The 15,918-nt window shown below is 66.2% G+C and overlaps 2 protein-coding genes across 5 annotated transcripts; one reads left to right on the top strand and one right to left on the bottom strand.

The window, feature by feature from the left end:
* Positions 1-186: 186 nt before the first annotated feature.
* On the bottom strand, positions 187-6,649 carry SIRT6 (sirtuin 6). The gene is made up of 8 exons (XM_038169055.2): positions 6,490-6,649; positions 5,609-5,736; positions 5,052-5,234; positions 2,923-2,982; positions 2,332-2,427; positions 1,734-1,814; positions 1,271-1,394; positions 187-628 (listed from the first exon to the last, which is right to left on the bottom strand). The coding sequence occupies exons 1-8, from the start codon at positions 6,553-6,555 to the stop codon at positions 308-310; spliced, it is 1,059 nt and encodes a 352-aa protein (XP_038024983.2). The 5' UTR covers positions 6,556-6,649; the 3' UTR covers positions 187-307.
* A 928-nt stretch (positions 6,650-7,577) lies between these two features.
* On the top strand, positions 7,578-15,746 carry ANKRD24 (ankyrin repeat domain 24). Of its 4 annotated transcripts, none has more exons than XM_038169045.2 (19): positions 7,578-7,808; positions 9,804-9,934; positions 10,024-10,112; positions 10,422-10,486; positions 10,724-10,781; positions 10,861-10,931; positions 11,164-11,270; positions 11,343-11,530; positions 11,923-11,948; positions 12,112-12,204; positions 12,639-12,743; positions 12,833-12,877; positions 12,971-13,069; positions 13,142-13,214; positions 13,320-13,441; positions 13,523-14,689; positions 15,078-15,215; positions 15,300-15,365; positions 15,458-15,746. In XM_038169045.2, the coding sequence occupies exons 1-19, from the start codon at positions 7,773-7,775 to the stop codon at positions 15,533-15,535; spliced, it is 2,757 nt and encodes a 918-aa protein (XP_038024973.2). In that variant the 5' UTR covers positions 7,578-7,772; the 3' UTR covers positions 15,536-15,746. The 4 variants fall into 4 exon arrangements, with proteins under 4 accessions (XP_038024973.2, XP_071885326.1, XP_071885325.1 ...); XM_072029224.1 differs by lacking the exon at positions 7,578-7,808 and adding an exon at positions 8,810-9,085 and having other exon boundaries at positions 12,836-12,877; XM_072029223.1 differs by lacking the exon at positions 7,578-7,808 and adding an exon at positions 8,813-9,085.
* Positions 15,747-15,918: the final 172 nt, after the last annotated feature.

Raw genomic sequence — 15,918 nt, 5'->3', positions numbered from 1 at the left:
CCGTAGTGTCACCCCCACAGCGTTACTGGCCCAGCACCCATCTCGGGGCCCCCCCGAGGTCTGCAGGGCCCAGCTGGGCTCCGCAGCCCCCTCCTCACAGGGAGGGAATTGCACCGAGCGGGGCTGAGCCGTTTTCAAGCAGGGGACGTTCCTCCCCGGCTGGTGGGTGCAAGCTGCCCAGACGCACACAATTCGAGTGTATTTAATACTTACATAAAAAAGGGACAACGTTGGAGGATATTAAAAAAAAAAGTCGGTAGGAAAAGTGGCACAGACGAGCGCCTACACAGCCGGGGAACAGTCCGGGTCAGGTGAGGAGAGGCTCCACCTTCACCTTCTTCGGCGGCGGCGGCCCCGTGTCCTGCTTCAGGCTGTCGCCGTGCTCCACCAGCGTGGTCCCGAGGTCGGGGCACAGCCCGGCCGTGCCGTTGCACTGGGCGAAGGATTCCTCCTTGAGCAGCCCGCGTGCCTCGGGCTCGAACTTGAAGAGCTGTCGGGGCTCGGCGGGCTCGGCGCTCTCCACCACCACCGGCCCCAGCCACTCCGGGACCTCCAGCCCCAGGTGCTTCATCAGCTTGGTCATGACATCGTCGACGTAGGCGTGGATGCGCAGGTCGGCCTGTTTGTCCTGGGGTGAGCAAGGGCAAGCATGGCGTTAGGGGACGGACACCGCGTGCGGGGACAGGCGGCTGCTCCCAGGGAGCGCCCGGGGACAGGGGCTGCACGCGGCCTCCAGGGCTCCTGTCCCCGGGACACCGCCCGTGGAGGAGCACGGACTCAGCCCCTGACCCCAGCTGGCTCGCAGGGGCCAGGGCTGCGTCCTGGGGCAGGCTGTTTGCACCTTTAAACGGGTTCAAACAGGGACAAGGGAGCTCTAACAGCATCCCAGCAACCCCCCAGCTCTGGTTTGTTCAGAAAATTGAACAATTGGGGCACCGAAAGCAGTGCTGCTGATGGAACGAGCTCCTCCTGACACGGGTTATGCGTGTGCAGTTATTTCGCTGGAGATAACTCACCAGAGGATACACCAGGCTTTGGGACGGGCTTTTATTACGCTCTGAAGGTGTGTACCTCCCAGTTCTGTGCGTTAATCACAGGTTGCAGCCTTAAACCCTGCGACAGCGGAGGCCCAGCCTTCCACCCCTCTGCCTGGGAGGGGGCGATGTGCAGGGTCCAGCCCACGACGGGGCTAAAAAAACGTGGGGAAAGGAGCAGAGCAGGGCAGAGAGAACTGCCCCGAGCGCAGAGCAGCAAGGACGCCCCCACTCACGTGCTTGGTGGCTTGCAGGTTGACGATGACGAGCTTCCCTCCTCTCTTCTTCGTGATCAGCGGGAGGTTGCCGCTGGGTTTGATCTGCAGGGAGGTCCCCAGCGTGACAGAGAGGTCGGCTTTCCTGCAGGGAGGAGAAAAAAAAAAAAACATCCAGGGCAGGGAAAATAAATAATTAATTAATTAAAAACCACAACCGTGCACGGACTGCTGCTTCCACCCTGGTCCAGCCTGGACTCTACGAGCTTCTGAGCCGGAAAGCAAAGCTGTGGCCAGAACCTGCATTTTTTTTTTTTCTTGGCCACTTTCTGGGTAAAGAGCCAGGCACTGCTGCCCTACCGGGACAGCCCCAGGGCTGCGAGGCACAAAACCCACGGCCAAAGGCAGGCGGGGGCAGCCTGAGGGACGGCTGCTGCGGGTGTCAGCAGCTGCGGGGGGTTTAAAAGCCTGAACACAGCTGTACCTGCAGGCTTCGTCCGCCAGCGTGAGGTCACGGTCGGGAAGGGAATCCTCCCAGTCCAGAATCGTGTCTCGTAGCTTCCCTCTAGAAGACACACGGGGACCGGGGTTACCCCTGCCGGGCAGAGCTGCCCTGGGACAGCGGGGACGGCTCCGGTGACAGCGACCCCCTCACACCCTGCTCGGCCCCGAGCTGCAGAGGGACGGGAGGGAGCCCAGGGCAGCTCCAAGGACCCCCCAGCAAGCAAGGGAACGCAGAGAATTCACCTGCATGAATTTATCTTGTGGCTGGTGCTGAGATGCCACCAAAAGCCACTCTCACTGTGGTTGTTCAGAGCCGGGATGTGCCTTTATTTAGCCCCCCCCCCAGCTTCAGAGCTGGCCGGGAGCCCCCCACCCTCCCGCACCAGCTCCCTGGAGGGGCAGGCAGCTGCCCTGGCTCCTGCCCCGTTCAGCTCAGAGAGCTCGGATCTCCCCCCTGCCCTACACCACAGCCCCTCCACACCAAGTCTGAGCCCCACAACCACCTCCTGCCTCCCTGGTGCTGGGCTGTGCCCCCTCCCCAGCACGCTGTCCCCTCCCGGAGCCCCCCCTGGCGTTACCTGCAGGCCCGCAGCCCCCGGGCTTTGGTGACGCTGCACAGCCTGCCCGTTGGCTTCAGCCCCATGCTGCCCACGACGGCGTCCCGCACGTACTGCCTGCGCACAGGACACACGGGGCGCTGCTCAGGAGAGGTGCCACAGCCCCAAAAACGTCCCCGCAGCGCCTCTCACATCACACCCGGGACCCAAAGCAGGCGGCTCAGAGCCATGAGCTCAGCACCGAATCTCAGCCCACATCTCCCACCAGGTGCTGCCCGCAGCTTCTGCCCTTTCAGGGCAAGCCCCCCCAAACCCTATAGACCCCATAGGGCTTCTATTGACCCTACAGACCCCCCCATTGATTCTGTAGACCCTCAAGAGCCCCCCCCAGCTCCCCCACCAGGCGTGGAGCAGCCTCCTCTTGCAACCTTGTTTCTCAAAATGTTCAATTCCCAACATTTGGTGGGGTTTAGGACTCGGACAGGGCAGATCTGCCCCCGAAGCCCTGCACGCCGTGCTAGGGGCCTGTCAGCCAGAGTCCCCACGGCACGTGCAGGGCTGTGTCCCCCCCTGGGGACAGCAGCGAAGCCCCCAGGCTCGCAGCTCACGTACTTGCCGCATTTCATGCACTCCTCCACAAACATGTTCCCGTGGAGCTCGGCCAGCTTGTCCCTGCAGGAGAAATGGCAGAGGTGAACGGGGAAGGGGGAGGGGGGCCCCGGGGCACCAGGGAAAGCTGCCCGAACCCCCCCCCTTAGCGACCTGCACCTCAAGGGCTTCCCCACGTCCCACAAGGTCAGCACCAGGGGAATTAGGGAGCTGCAGACTAACGAGGTGGCTGCATCAGAGCAGGGCTCTGGGTGCCACGAGGCTGAGCGGGCTCGCCGAGGGCTCACCGAGGGCAGCCAGAGCACGCAGGGCAGGCAGGAGCTGGCAGAAGGGCACCACTTGGGCATTTAGCTCGAGAAATAACCGTGCAAAGGTGTTCTGGGCAGAGCCGTGCTGCTTGCTGGGCAGGGAAGACCCCAGAGGATGAGTTCAGAGCTTGGGGAGAGAGCTCCTGCTGCCCGCTTCCACTTCCAGCACGAGAGCACTGTGCTGCGTCCACCACAACGGGGACTGCGGGGAAGGGAGCACGGCCTGGCTTGTTGGTTTGAAAAGCTTTTTGGTTTTAAAAGCTTGTTGGTTTTAAAAACTTTTTGGTTTTAAAAGCTTCCAGCCAAAGCAGCAGTTCTCCACCTGCTCTGACCCAGTCCCAAACCATCTCTGCCGCCCTGCCACCGCCCAGGTCTTTGCTCTTCTCAGCACTCCGGGCTTTTCTCCCTTTTTCTCTGCCACTCCTTTCAACCAAAACTCCCCTCGAGCTCAGCCCCAGCCCCAAAGTGCTGAAGCCAGTGGAAAACGAAGCCACGCTCTCCTCGTGTTCCTGCGAGCCCCACAACGACTGGAAACCTCCTCCGGGGAGGACGGGGACAGGACTGACTTGATTCCTACAGCGCTGAACCACCTGGCACCAGTTCAGCAGCTCTCTCAAGCACGTGCTGCACCGAGGGGAAGAGCAACGCCAAACCAGCCGGTGGCACCAGGCTGAGGGGAGCCCGGCTGTTTTTTTCCCATCCTTTTTTCCCCATAGTTGTTTAGTTTATAAAGGTAGAGGTGGTGCCAGGAGCAGGAACCAGGACTCGGGGCTTTTAATAAGAGGGAACAGCCCCCGAGGCAGCTCTCTGCTCCCCAACAACAGCTGAGGCCATTTGTGCAACGTGTCTTTACCGAGGTCCCCCTCCTGCTCCCTATTCTCACCCGAACCTCCTGCGCTTTCTTCTCTTACTCAAACACAGCTGCTTCTCTTCCAGGCAGCTCCGAGCACTTTGGTTTACAAGAAGATAATCGCTCGGTGGTCTTAAGAGCTGGAAATGTTTTGGTTTTTGTTTTTTTTTAATCACAGGCTGACGTTTCTTGCTGCTGCAAGCGCTCACGGAGCTGCGGGTGCATCTGAGGACAACTTTGAAATAGCCACGGGGCTGCGCCTCGGCCTCCACCCAGCAGGGAGCGGAGATCTCTCCCCCTCAGCTCCTGCACGTCGCAGCTCCCCGCGAGGGAACGCCGCTATCCCCGGCCCTGCTGCAGCTGCTGAAGAAACCGGAGACCGCAGCCGGTAAGTCAGAGCAGACCCAGGACAGAATTCTCCCTGCCCTGCCCCTCCTGCACTTCCACACAGTTATTGAGAAGCCAAGCACCTTTGGAGGCAATCCTGGGCCCAGGCATCGTTTCCTCAATGGGGCAGCGCTGCCGTTAATTGCTTTCTCTCGAGAAATTCAGCTCAAGCAGAGCCCCGAGCAGCACAACGCTCAGCTGACAGGGGACAGCACACAACAGCCCAGCACCGCCGCTTGTCCCACCCAGCAGCACCCTCAGCAGCTTCTGGGTGCGCTTCTGAGAGCGCCAGCTGAGGCTGACTTCATTTCAGCACCCTCCACATCGCACCCATCACGCCTCTCCCCTAAATTCAGGCTGCTTTCTCTACCTCTTCCCTCACCGCTGCACTCCAATTTCTGCGCCCAGCATCAGCGAGCAGCCGGCTCCCAAACCAGCCTCAAAACTCAAGCCCAGCACAGGGAGAGAATTAATTAAACTGTTGCTTTCTGTCTGCAAACGTTTGCACGTGAGGCCGTGCTAAGCACGAACCGCACGCAGAGGGGACAGGCACGAGGGACCTGGAGGCAGGGAGGAGGGGGTAGTACCGTGGGAATCCCGACCGCACGTGAAGGCCGTCCACGTTCTGGCTGACCAGGAATTTCAGGATGCCGACCCTCTGCAGCCCCAGCAGCGCCATGTGAGTCTTGGAGGGCCTGGCGTTCTCGAAGGTGGTGTCGAACTTTGGGGAGAGCCCCTTCTCTTCCATAGTCCAGACGCCATTGGGCCCCCTGCAGCAGCGGGGACAGAAGAAGAAGCAAAAGCTGAGGTCTCAGGCTCCAGGAGGACGCTTGCACACCCATCACGAGCCCTATCAGCAGAGGACGAGCAGGGCATTGCTAAACGAGGGTCATGCGTTACCGATTAACGTCCTTGATGCAAGCAGAGCACGTGCAGGGCGTCTGTGGGCACAATTTAACACCAAGCCAGCATGCAAGACGGGAAAGGTTTCAGCTGGATACGGGACCGGACGGGAGGGATGGAGCAGGTCTCCCTGCAGGTGGGATAGGGGGCGGGAAGCACAGGGCAGAGCTTTACGAGGTGCGAGGTGGACGCGGCAGAGCTGCTGTCCTCCCGGCCCGCGCCTGCTGCCCACCGTCGTTACCTGAAGTCGGGGATCCCCGAGGCGGTGCTGATCCCGGCCCCGGTGTGGAACACCACGTTGGAGGAGCTCCTGATCAAATCCGCCAGCTCACGCACCTTCCTCTCCACCTCCTCCGGCGGGTCAAAGATCTGAGAAGAGAAACCACCAGGGGAATGGAGAGACACAGCCACGGGCCCTGCGCGCCTCCCGGCAGGCAGAGACCCAGCGCACCACAAATCCGCGGTGAAAACTCCAGGCAGGAGGCTTTGGTCGCGTTTTTTAATGATAAATACACACGGCTGGAGAGGGACAGCCCTTTATCAGCCGTCCCCACAGAGGTTAAGGGATTCAAACCAGCAGGACAGTGGGCACTGGCAGAGGGAGTCCTGGGGCCATGCTGCCTTTTGGAGCAGGCACTGAATTTTATTTCTGTGGGCTGTTTCTCCAGCCCAGCCTCCTGGGGACCAGGGCTGGGGACAGGCCCCTGCACGACCCCATCCCCAACCCCCCAGAGCCCTTCACAGAACCCCAGCATGGCTGGGGGCGGAGGGGACCTCTGAGGATCACCCAGGCTGAGCCCCCTCAGATATTTATGCACCTTAATGAACTTTCCCCTCAATTATCTCATTTCTGGGCTTTCTCTACCTCCCGAGCATCGCCAGGGACGTGGGGACAGGGTCACCCCCAACCCCCCCCAGTGCCACCCAAAACACCCCTCACACCCCTCCGGCCACCCCAAGGGGCAGAACACGCTGAGGGGAGGGCAGGGCAAAAAGGAGGAACCCCAGAAGGGCCTGGGGGGCCCCCAAAAACCCCAATGGAGAGGGGGGGGGAGGCACAGGCTCGGTTGCCATGGAGACCCGCTAGGCCGCGGCGGGCCGCCCCCGCTAGGCCGCGCTCACCTCGGGGAGGCCGCATTTGCCTTTATCCGAGTAGGGCGAGAGCCCGGCCGCGTAGTTCACCGCCATGGCCCGCCCCGGGCACCGGAGCGCTCATTGTTGTCGGTCCCCGGGCGGGCGGAAGCGCTGGGGGAGGCCGCGGGGCGGGCGCGGATGAGCGGGGAGCCGCCCCGCCAGGGGGAAGGCGGCGCCGCCATCTTGGGGGCTGGCAGCGAGGGGGGGGGTGCCCTCACTTGGTGCTGCCTTCGGTCCCCGAAGCACGGGGGGAAAGGGGGGGGGCACACAAAGGGGGGGCACACAAGGGGGTCACAAAAGGGGGTGTCAGGAAAGGGGGTGTCAGGAAAAGGGGGTGTCACACAAGGGGTGCCATGAAGAGGGTGCCCAAGGGGTGTCAGGCAAGGGCAGGGGGTGTCAGGCAGGGGGGTGCCATGAAAGGGGGGGTCACACAAGGGGAGTGTCACACAAGAGGTGCCATGAAGGGGGTGTCACACAACAGGGTGTCACACAAGGGGGTGCCATGCAAAGGGGTGCTGGAAAAGGGCAGGGGGTGCCATGAAGGGGGTGCCAGACAAGGGGGTGTCACACAAGGGCAGGGGGTGCCAGGCAAGGGGGTGTCACACAAGGGGGTGCCAGGAAAGGGGGGGTCACGCTAGGGCTGCCAGACAAGGGGGTGCCATGAAAAGTGGTGCCAGACAAGGGCAGGGGGTGCCAAACAAGGGGGTGTCACACAAAGGGGTGCCAGGTGAGGGGGTGCCAGACAAGGGCAGGGGGTGTCACACAAGGGGGTGCCACACAAAAGGGTGCCAGACAAGGGCAGGGGGTGCCAGCCCTGCTGGGCCCAGCCATGCCCCCCCCGCCTGCACCCACAGCCCCCCGAGAGACCCAGAGGGGACAGATCCCGGTGGTCCCAGCCCCTCTGCCCCACAGTCGGGGCCGGCCCATCCCTGCCACAATCCCTTCTGCACCCCCCCCGTGCCCGTGCCTGGGGATTTGGGGGATGGCTGTGCCCCCCACCCAGCCTGGGGCTGGGCACTGCTGGGCCCCCCCTGTGCTGGCTGTAACCGCAGCCGTAACCCAATGCCGCCCCGTGGCCCCCCCGTGCTGCTGTGGGGAGGCAGGGGACAGGCAGGAGACACCGGGAGCTGGGGCTTCGGGGCCAGAACCCGCTGGGGAAAGGCCCCCAAAAGCTGCCACTGCCCCCCTGTCACGGGCACGGCCCCAGGGCTTGTCCCCAAGGGGCAGCCGAAGCCCCCGGACGCTGCCACGGGGCTGAGGTTGGAGCCGCCATGAAGAGCCTGAAGGCCAAGTTCAAGAAGGCAGACGTGAGTGCTGGCCCCGAGGGGCGAGGGGACGTGGGGACCTGCCCCAGGACATCCACGGGGACGTGGGGACCTGCCCTGGGATGTCCCAAATTTCATGGGGACACGGGCACAGAGGGGCCTGCCCCGGGATGTCCCAAATTTCATGGGGACACGGGCACACAGGGACCTGCCCCGGGATGTCCCAAATTTCACAGGGAAATGGGGACTTGCCCCGGGATGTCCGAGGGGAAGGAAATAGGGACCTGCCCCGGGGTATTCCGAGTCTCCAGGGGGCAGGGGAACACGGTGCCCACCCCCGAGACATGGGGACAGCAGCCCCACCAGGTCACCAGTGCCACTGTGGCTGGTGCAGCCGCCGTCCCGCTGCACCCATGGGTGCCCCCAGCACCCACGGAGCAGCACCGGGGAGAGGGAAACTGGTCCCAGATCCTGGGTCCTGTCCCTGTTCCTGTCCCCAGGGATGTGGGGTGGCCGCCACGGGTGGATTGGGTTCCCCCCCCTGGAGGCAGCGAGCCGACACTCCTGAATTATTCAGCACCCGGCTGGCGCCATCCCCATGCCGGGGGGAACGGGGGGGGGGGACGGGGCTGTGCTAGGGGTGCTCCGTGCCTCAGTTTCCCCACGCTGCCCTGGACACTGCGGTCTTGCTGTCCCCATGTTTTTTTCTGGGACAGGTGCCTGGGAACCTTTTGTATTTTGGGGTTCCCTCCTTGCGGGGGGTCCCCTAAGGTGCAGACAGGGGGGTTCTGCCCTCCCATCTTAGCCCCAGAGCTGGGAGGTAAAGGCTGTGCCCCCCCCCAGGGCAGGGAGAGGGTCCTACATCCTTGGGGAGCAGGATTAGGGCAGCGGGAGGATGCTCACCCCGTTTTTTTGGGGTGCATCCTTGTCTCCCTTTGGGCACAGGGTGGGAGAACTGCCCTCCCCCAGTTCCCCCCCCCCCGACCTTCCCAGTCCAACTGGGACCCGTCAAGGTGTGAGACCTTGGTACCAGCTCGCTGGCAGGGATGCGGGGATGCTGCGAGCGCTGCGGAGGGAGGGAAGGAGGGAAGGAAGGAGGGACGGAGGGACGGAGGGGAGGCGTTCCCTGGCTCCCACTGCGGCAGGACCTGGCCCCCGCCCGGGCGGCGGTGCGGGACCGAGCTGGGCTCCGGGGGGCCCATCCCGAAGCCCCCCGTGAAGCCGTCGCCCAGGCGGGGGGCGAGGGCTGCATGGCCGCCCGCCGCCTGCTGCTCAGCACCATGAAGCAGATCTGCCTCTGTGCCGCTGCCTCCTTTGCGGTACGTCCCTGCCCTCCGTCCCCGCTCCCCTTCGGGCCCGTGCTTTGGGGTAAGACACGTTTCCCCCCCCCCCCAAACACACACACCCCCAGCTGGACCCCAGCCGTCCCCATCCCCATCCCTGCGGCCCCGCTGTGCCCTCTCCGAGCCGCTTTGTCCTTGCACGACAAAGGGGAGGGCGCCGCGCTCCCAGTTTGCCCAGTAACGCCAGGAGGCGGCTTTATCCCGCACCCCACAGGGTCCCCTGGCCGCACAGGGTGAGGGGGCTCGCGGTGGCACAGGGTCCCTCCAGGGGCAGGACGCAAGCGGCTCCCGGGGGTGACATCGGGGGTGACATCCATCCCCCATTTCCTTCCTCCCCTGCTGCAGCCGAGCCCTGGGCTGTCGTCACGGGCTGCGGGGCGAGCCCGGGGCATCCCACACTGCTCCTGCCCCGCTGTGGGCTCTCCTCTGGGTCTGGGGGGGGCAACGAGCCCCCACCCAGCCCCAGTTCTGCTCGGGAGCAGGGGCAGCAGGAGCCATCCCGGGGGACCTGGGCTTCGAGCCCAGCGGGGAGAGCCGGGCAAGGATGGGGCTCAGGCACCCATGGGTGCTGGCTGTGGTTGGTGTCGGGGTCATGGGGGTGGCAGGAGAACACCCCGGGGTGGGGGCACTCAGGAAGCACGGTTTCCTTCCCAAATCCTGGCCCAGCCAGAGCCCAACGGGGGCTTCATTGCAGAGCCAGGACTGGACCAAGAACGACGAGAAGCTCCTGCAAGCCGTGGACTACAACGATGCCGGGAGGGTGACGTCTCTGCTCGTCCGCAAGGGCCTGGTCCCCACCAAGCTGGACTCGGAGGGCAAATCCGCGTAAGGCACCGGGGCACCAAGGGCTGGGAGCAGGGATTTGGGGCGATTTGGGTTCGATTTGGGTCTGACAGCCCCGTGGCCGGCTGCAGGTTCCACCTGGCTGCCATGCGGGGGAACGTGGACTGCCTGGAAGCTATGCTGGCCCACGGCGTGGATGCCATGACCAAGGACAGCTCGGGTGAGGGCGCAGCCACCACGCACCCCCGGCACCCCCTCAGGGCCCTCTGCTCCTTCTGCCCCTTCTGCATGGTGCTGGGGCTGAGGGGACGGAGGGGATGGAGGGGGCGGCCACGCGGGGTGCAAACTGTCCCACCTCTCTCTGGGGACTCCAGCGGTGCCTGTGGGTGCTGTCGGGGACATTTTGTTCCTGTTCAGCCCCAGCCCCGTGGTCTTCCTGCGTGCCTGTCCGTCTGTCCCCCCTCTCTGCCCCCAACCCCGTGTCTGTCTCCTGACCCGTCCCCCTGTCCCCTTGTCCCCCTGTCCCCAGGTTACACCGCCCTGCACCTGGCGTCCAAGCACGGCCACCCGCAGTGCGTCAGCAAGCTGCTGCAGGTACCAGGGGCAGGGAGGCGGGGAGGTGCCACGCTCAGCAGCCCCATCGAGGTGCCCTCTCCACCCCCAAACCCTCCGGGGTGGTTTTGGGCAGCCTGGAGGTTCCCAGCTCTGCCTGGCACCGTGCGGTTCGGAGCAATCCTGCTCAGCCCTCCCACCTCGCCGAGGAGCCGCGGTCCTGTGGGCAGCCCGTTTGTCTGTCCCGGCCCCTGCCATGATCCAGGCTCTCTCCCTCAGGCCTCCTGCCCCGTGGACGTGGCTGACAGCAGCGGCAGGACGGCGCTGCACCACGCAGGTGAGCGGGGACGGTGCCAGTCCCGTGCTGCTCACGGCCCCACGCAGGGCGGCGCTCAGCCCCCATCCTTCTCCCGCAGCGGTCAGCGGCTGCATCTCCTGCTCAGAGATCCTCTGCGACTTCAAGGCTCCTTTGAACGTCAAGGACAAGGTGAGATCGCCTCATTCCTCCCCCCTGTGAGGCTTTTCAGAGCAGCAAAACTCCAGGCTGGGGTTGCCCCCCCCGGGGTTGCAGCACCCGGGGTCCCCAAGGGAGAGCCGTGTGCCGCGCACGCGCATGGGGGGCAGAAATCAAGGAGATAACAGCAGGGAGATGCCCCACACTGGGGGGGGGTGCAGGCATTGTCCCCGCAGCCCCCCTCACCCAAGCATGCCCTGCCCAGGAGGGCTCCACGCCGCTGCTGCTCGCCGCCAAGATGAGCCACTCGGAGTTGTGCCGCTACCTGCTGCACCGCGGGGCGGCCGCCAACAGCCGCGACCTGCAGGGCAAGTGAGTCTGTGCTGGGAGGGGGGGGGGAAAAAAGAGGAGCTGGGCCCCTCACCTCTCCCCCCACCCGCTCAGGACGGCCCTGATGCTGGCCTGCGAGAACGGCAGCGTGGAGACGGTGGAGGTGCTGGTCAACGCCGGGGCGCGGGTGGCGGTGGTGGATTCTGCAGGGCACGACGCCGCGCACTACGGGCTGGCCACGGGCAACGCTCTCATCCAGCATTTCCTGCAAGAGGCTGCTCAGCGCCGGTCCTGGGCCAGCGGTAAGACCCTCACGGTGCTCCACGTGCACAGAGGGTGGGCCCATGGATGGGGTTTTCCCCCCTCTCCCCTCGGGTGGGGGGCACATCCCCTTTTGGCCATGCGCCGGGGGTGGTTTTTGGACGTACACGTGCTTGTGCATGCGTGTTCACACGTGTGTGAGGGTGTGGAGGTGCACATGTGTACAGCGAGTGTGCTTCTCCTGGCACCTCCACGTGCATACCTGTGGGCACGAGTCCCCTGTGCACACGTGTGCACACCCTGCACGTCCCTGTGTGTGCAACATCTGTCTGCGTGTGCCCCGTGCATGCACGCGTGTTCTCGCATGTACCCGTGGCTACGCACTCCCCAAACCTCCCTCATTTCCCTTTCCTCTCGCTCTGCCCCGCGGAAGAGGAGACCACCGAGCAGACGTCGCGGGTAAGGACCCGCCGGGCTGCCCCCCCTCCAGCAGGGCTGGCCCCAGCCCTCAGCTCCTGGCGGGGGTCCCCAGGGGGCCCGGGGCTCTCCAACACGGCAGTGGGTCAGAAAGTGGGGAGGCCACCGTGGGTGTGACATCCCCTTCACCACGGTGTCTCCGCAGACGTCTTCGCCAAGCCAGTCGGTGGGCAGAGAGAAGAGCAGCACCCCGAGGAAGAGGAAGGCCCCCCTGCCTCCCCCGGGCACCCCCAGCCCGGTAAGAAACCGGGTCCCTCTGGGCAGGGCTGAGCTCCGTGCTCACAGCCAGCACGGCGGGCACCGGGCACCTCAACTGGGGCCCATGCAGGGGAACCCCCCTGGTTTTGCCCTCCCTGGGGGCTGTGCGGGGGCCACCAGCTCTCTGGGGGCCCAAAACACCCCTGAGCAGTGTTCTGGGGGGGCCGTGGTGGCCTCGAGGGAGTCCCCGTGCCCTGTTGGAGCCTTTCCTTCCCCCTCTGGTGACAAGGAGCACCCTGCACAGCCTGGAGGTGGCACCTGGGGAGCTGCCACCGCCTCCTGGTGGCCTCAGACCCAGAGGGGGGTGAGGATGGGCAGGAGCAGGGCCATGTCGGGGACAAAATGGGGGGAAGACGGTTACGGGAAGGGGCCAGCACCGTTTTGCCCTGAGGCTCGGCTGCCGCTGGCCCGCAGGAAGACCAGGACGCCTACGAGGAGATCGTGAGGCTGCGGCAGGAGCGGGCGCAGTTCCTGCAGAAGATCCGGGGCTTGGAGCAGCAGGAGAAGCAGAGGCAGGAGGTAGCTGCGACCACACTGCCGGAAAACAGAGGGACAGGGGGATGGGAGCAGCATTTAACCCCCCCCATCATCTCTCCGTGTCCCGCTAGCAGGCAGAGCAGGACAAGGGCTCCCTTCGCTCCATGGAGAAGCAGGTGAGGCCAGCAAGGAGGTCGTGGGCAGCCTCACGTGCGGGGTCCTGGTGCCGTTAGGACTCTGGTGGGAGCGAAGGGAGTCCTGCCCCGCAGATCCAGGAGCTGCAGGAGCGGCTGGCGGCGCGGGACGGCGAGAAGGAGCGGCTGGGCAAGGAGGTGGAGGCTCTGCAGAGCCGCTTGTCCTCGCTGGAGGTGGGCACGGGCAGCGCCGGGGGGCCGGGGCAGGGTGGGCAGCGGTGACACCCCCCTGCTCCGCACCCCCAGAACGAGAAGGAGAACACGAGCTACGACATCGAGACGCTGCAGGATGAGGAGGGAGAGCTGCTCGAGTTCCCAGGTAGGACCCTGCTGGCCTCCCGAGACCCCCCCTTGGGGTGGTGGCCCCATGCGGGGAGGAGCGGGGACGCGGTGGGCACGGCACCAGCACCTCCGTGCCGCGCAGGGGCAGAGCTGCTGCTCTCCAAGAAGACCCTGAGCCCCTCGGCCGAGGAGCTGCTGGCCACGCTGCAGGGCCAGGTACAGTCCCTCACCGTGCAGAACAAGGAGCTGAGGGAGAAAATCCAGGCAAGAACCCGGCCGCCTGCCCACCCCGCCCTCCTTCCCTCGGTCTCCCGGCTGCTGCCGGCCTCACCATCCCCTTGGCAGGTCCTGGAGAACTTCGAGCGGGATGAGAGCGAGCCGTCCACCCCGGGGGACGTGGTGCCCGCCAGCCTCTACTACTCCCTCAAACGGGAGCTGGAGCGGCTGCGAGCGCAGGGCGCACAGGAGGCAGAGCAGGAAAGGTCAACCCCAGCCTCGGAGGCCGGCAGCAAGGGCAGCACGGTGCAGGGGCTCAGCGAGGAGCCGCCCCAGTGCACGTGCAAGGTGGCACCGGTGCCTCCCCAGCAGGATGGTGCCGAGCTGGCGGAGGCCCGGGCGGCCCTGCAGCAGGCGCAGGCGGCGCTGGAGGAGCGCGAGCAGCGGCTGCGGGAGCTGCAGGCCCGCCTGGAGGCCGATGCCAAAGCCGAGGAGGCCACGGCCTCGCTGGGGGCCTCCCTGGAGGAGGCATCGCAGGAGAAGGCGGCCCTGCTGGAGCGCTGCAGCCGGGCGGAGGCGGCGGCCGAGGCTCTGCGGAGAGAGCTGGAGGCCAAGACGCGGGACTGGAGGGCGGCCGGCGGCCCCGAGCCGGAGCCGGGCGCGCTGGAGCGACGGGTGGCAGAGCTGGTGCGGCAGCACGGGGAGGTGACAGCGCAACTGGGGCAGCTGCGGGAGGCGCTGGGCCGCCGCGAGGCCGAGCTGACCGCCCTGAGGGAGCAGCTGGCTGCCCGGCCCGTGGGGCGGAGGGAGCACGAGGAGGTGCTGGCGAGGCTGCGGCGGGCGCAGGAGGAAGCCGAGGGCCGGGTGGCAGCGGAGGAGCACACCCGGGCCACGGCGGCGCTGGAGGAGCAGGCGCGAGCCCTGCGGGAGCGGGCGGCACGGCTGGAGGCGGCGGCGGAGGCCAAGGGGCGCGAGGCGGCCAGGCTGGAGGCGGCGCTGGCGGCGGCGGTGCCGCGCGGGGAGCACGAGGCGGCGCGGGCAGAGCTGCAAGCCGAGGCGGCCGCGCTGGCCCAGCGGCTGGCCGAGCTGACGAGGCGGCACGAGAAGACGTGCGAGGAGGTTTTCCGGGTGCAGCGGCAGGCGCTGTTCATGAAGAGCGAGCGGCAGGCGGCCGAGGAGCGCCTGGAGGCCGCGCAGCAGCAGCTGGCGGAGGCGCGGGAGGAGGCGCGGCGCCTGCGGGACCTCCACAGCCACGCCGAGGACTCGGCCCGGCTGGTCAGGGACAGGGACAGGAAGGTAGGGGACGGGGATGGGGATGGGGATGGGGAAAAGAGGGGAGTTGGGGGGTTTGTGGGGGTCTCCTGGGGGTGGGAGCAGTGCTCCGAGCTCGGCGGCTCGCCCACGTGGCCCCGTTGATGCGCGCAGACACTCGCACGTGCAAACGCGCCGACGTGCGCCGCTGGGGGCACGCTCGCTGCCCTCCTGCCTCTTCCCCTTTTCCCCTCCCGAAGCCGAGACTGAAACCGGGGCCAGAAGCGGGAGGGAGCTGGGAAAGCCCCGGCTCTGCCCCTGCCCCAGCGGGGGACACCCAGGGGTGGCGGCAGGCACGGCCACGGGGGGACCCCAGAGGGGGAGATGGGGCTGGGAGCCCCCTGCCAACCCCTCACCCCCGCGCGCTGCCCAGATCACCGAGCTCTCCAAGGAGGTTTTCAGGCTGAAGGAGGCCCTCAACGCCCTCCCCGAGCCCCGAGGAGCGCCGCAGCCGCCCCCCGACACCGCGGCCATGCAGTCCCGGATCCGCGCGCTGGAGGAGAAGCTGGCGGTGGGCACAGGGCTCAGGGCGGGCGCTGCTGGGGGGGCTCCTCGTGGCCCCGGCCCCCCACTCACGCCCACTCCTCTCCCGCAGGAGGCAGAGTTGCGGCACGGCAAGGTGGTCGCGCTGTACCGGAGCCACCTGCTCTACGCCGTGCAGGTGGGCAAAAGGGGGACAGGGGACGGGGCTGCGGGGGGGGGGGGGCTTGGGGATGCGGTGACAGGACCCCGAGGTCCCTTTCTCTGTCCCAGGGCCACATGGACGAGGACGTGCAGAGGCTCCTGTGCCAGATCCTGAAGATGCAGCGGCTGCAGGAGCAGGGCAGATGAGCCCTCACCGAAAAACCCCGTGGGACAACCAGCGACACAGCCGGGGGGGGGGGACAGGCCCCTGCTCGCACCCCCCGTGGCCCTTTTGCTTCTCCGGCAGCACCCCGCTGCTGGCACACGCACCCCGACGCTCACCCGGCCCCGGGGGGGCCCCGTGCTAGCCCCCACACACCCCAGCACAGTAGCAATAAAGTGTTTCTATCCACCTTAACATCACGGCTCGTCCCGGGGGGGGGTGAGGACGGGCGCAGAGACGCGGGGGCTGCGGGATGTGGGGGACATCGGCGGAACCGGGGACACCGGGGACTCGATGCTGTGGGCACCCCAAAATGGGAACGGGTCACCCAAAGGAAGGAGCGGGGTGGGAAAAGCCGAAATCCTCG

This window comes from Anas platyrhynchos, chromosome 29, assembly GCF_047663525.1.
Source record: "Anas platyrhynchos isolate ZD024472 breed Pekin duck chromosome 29, IASCAAS_PekinDuck_T2T, whole genome shotgun sequence".
NCBI classification, from domain to species: domain Eukaryota; kingdom Metazoa; phylum Chordata; class Aves; order Anseriformes; family Anatidae; genus Anas; species Anas platyrhynchos.
The sequence above is the reverse complement of the archived record's forward strand: the minus strand, read 5'-3'. Positions and strand labels throughout refer to the sequence as shown.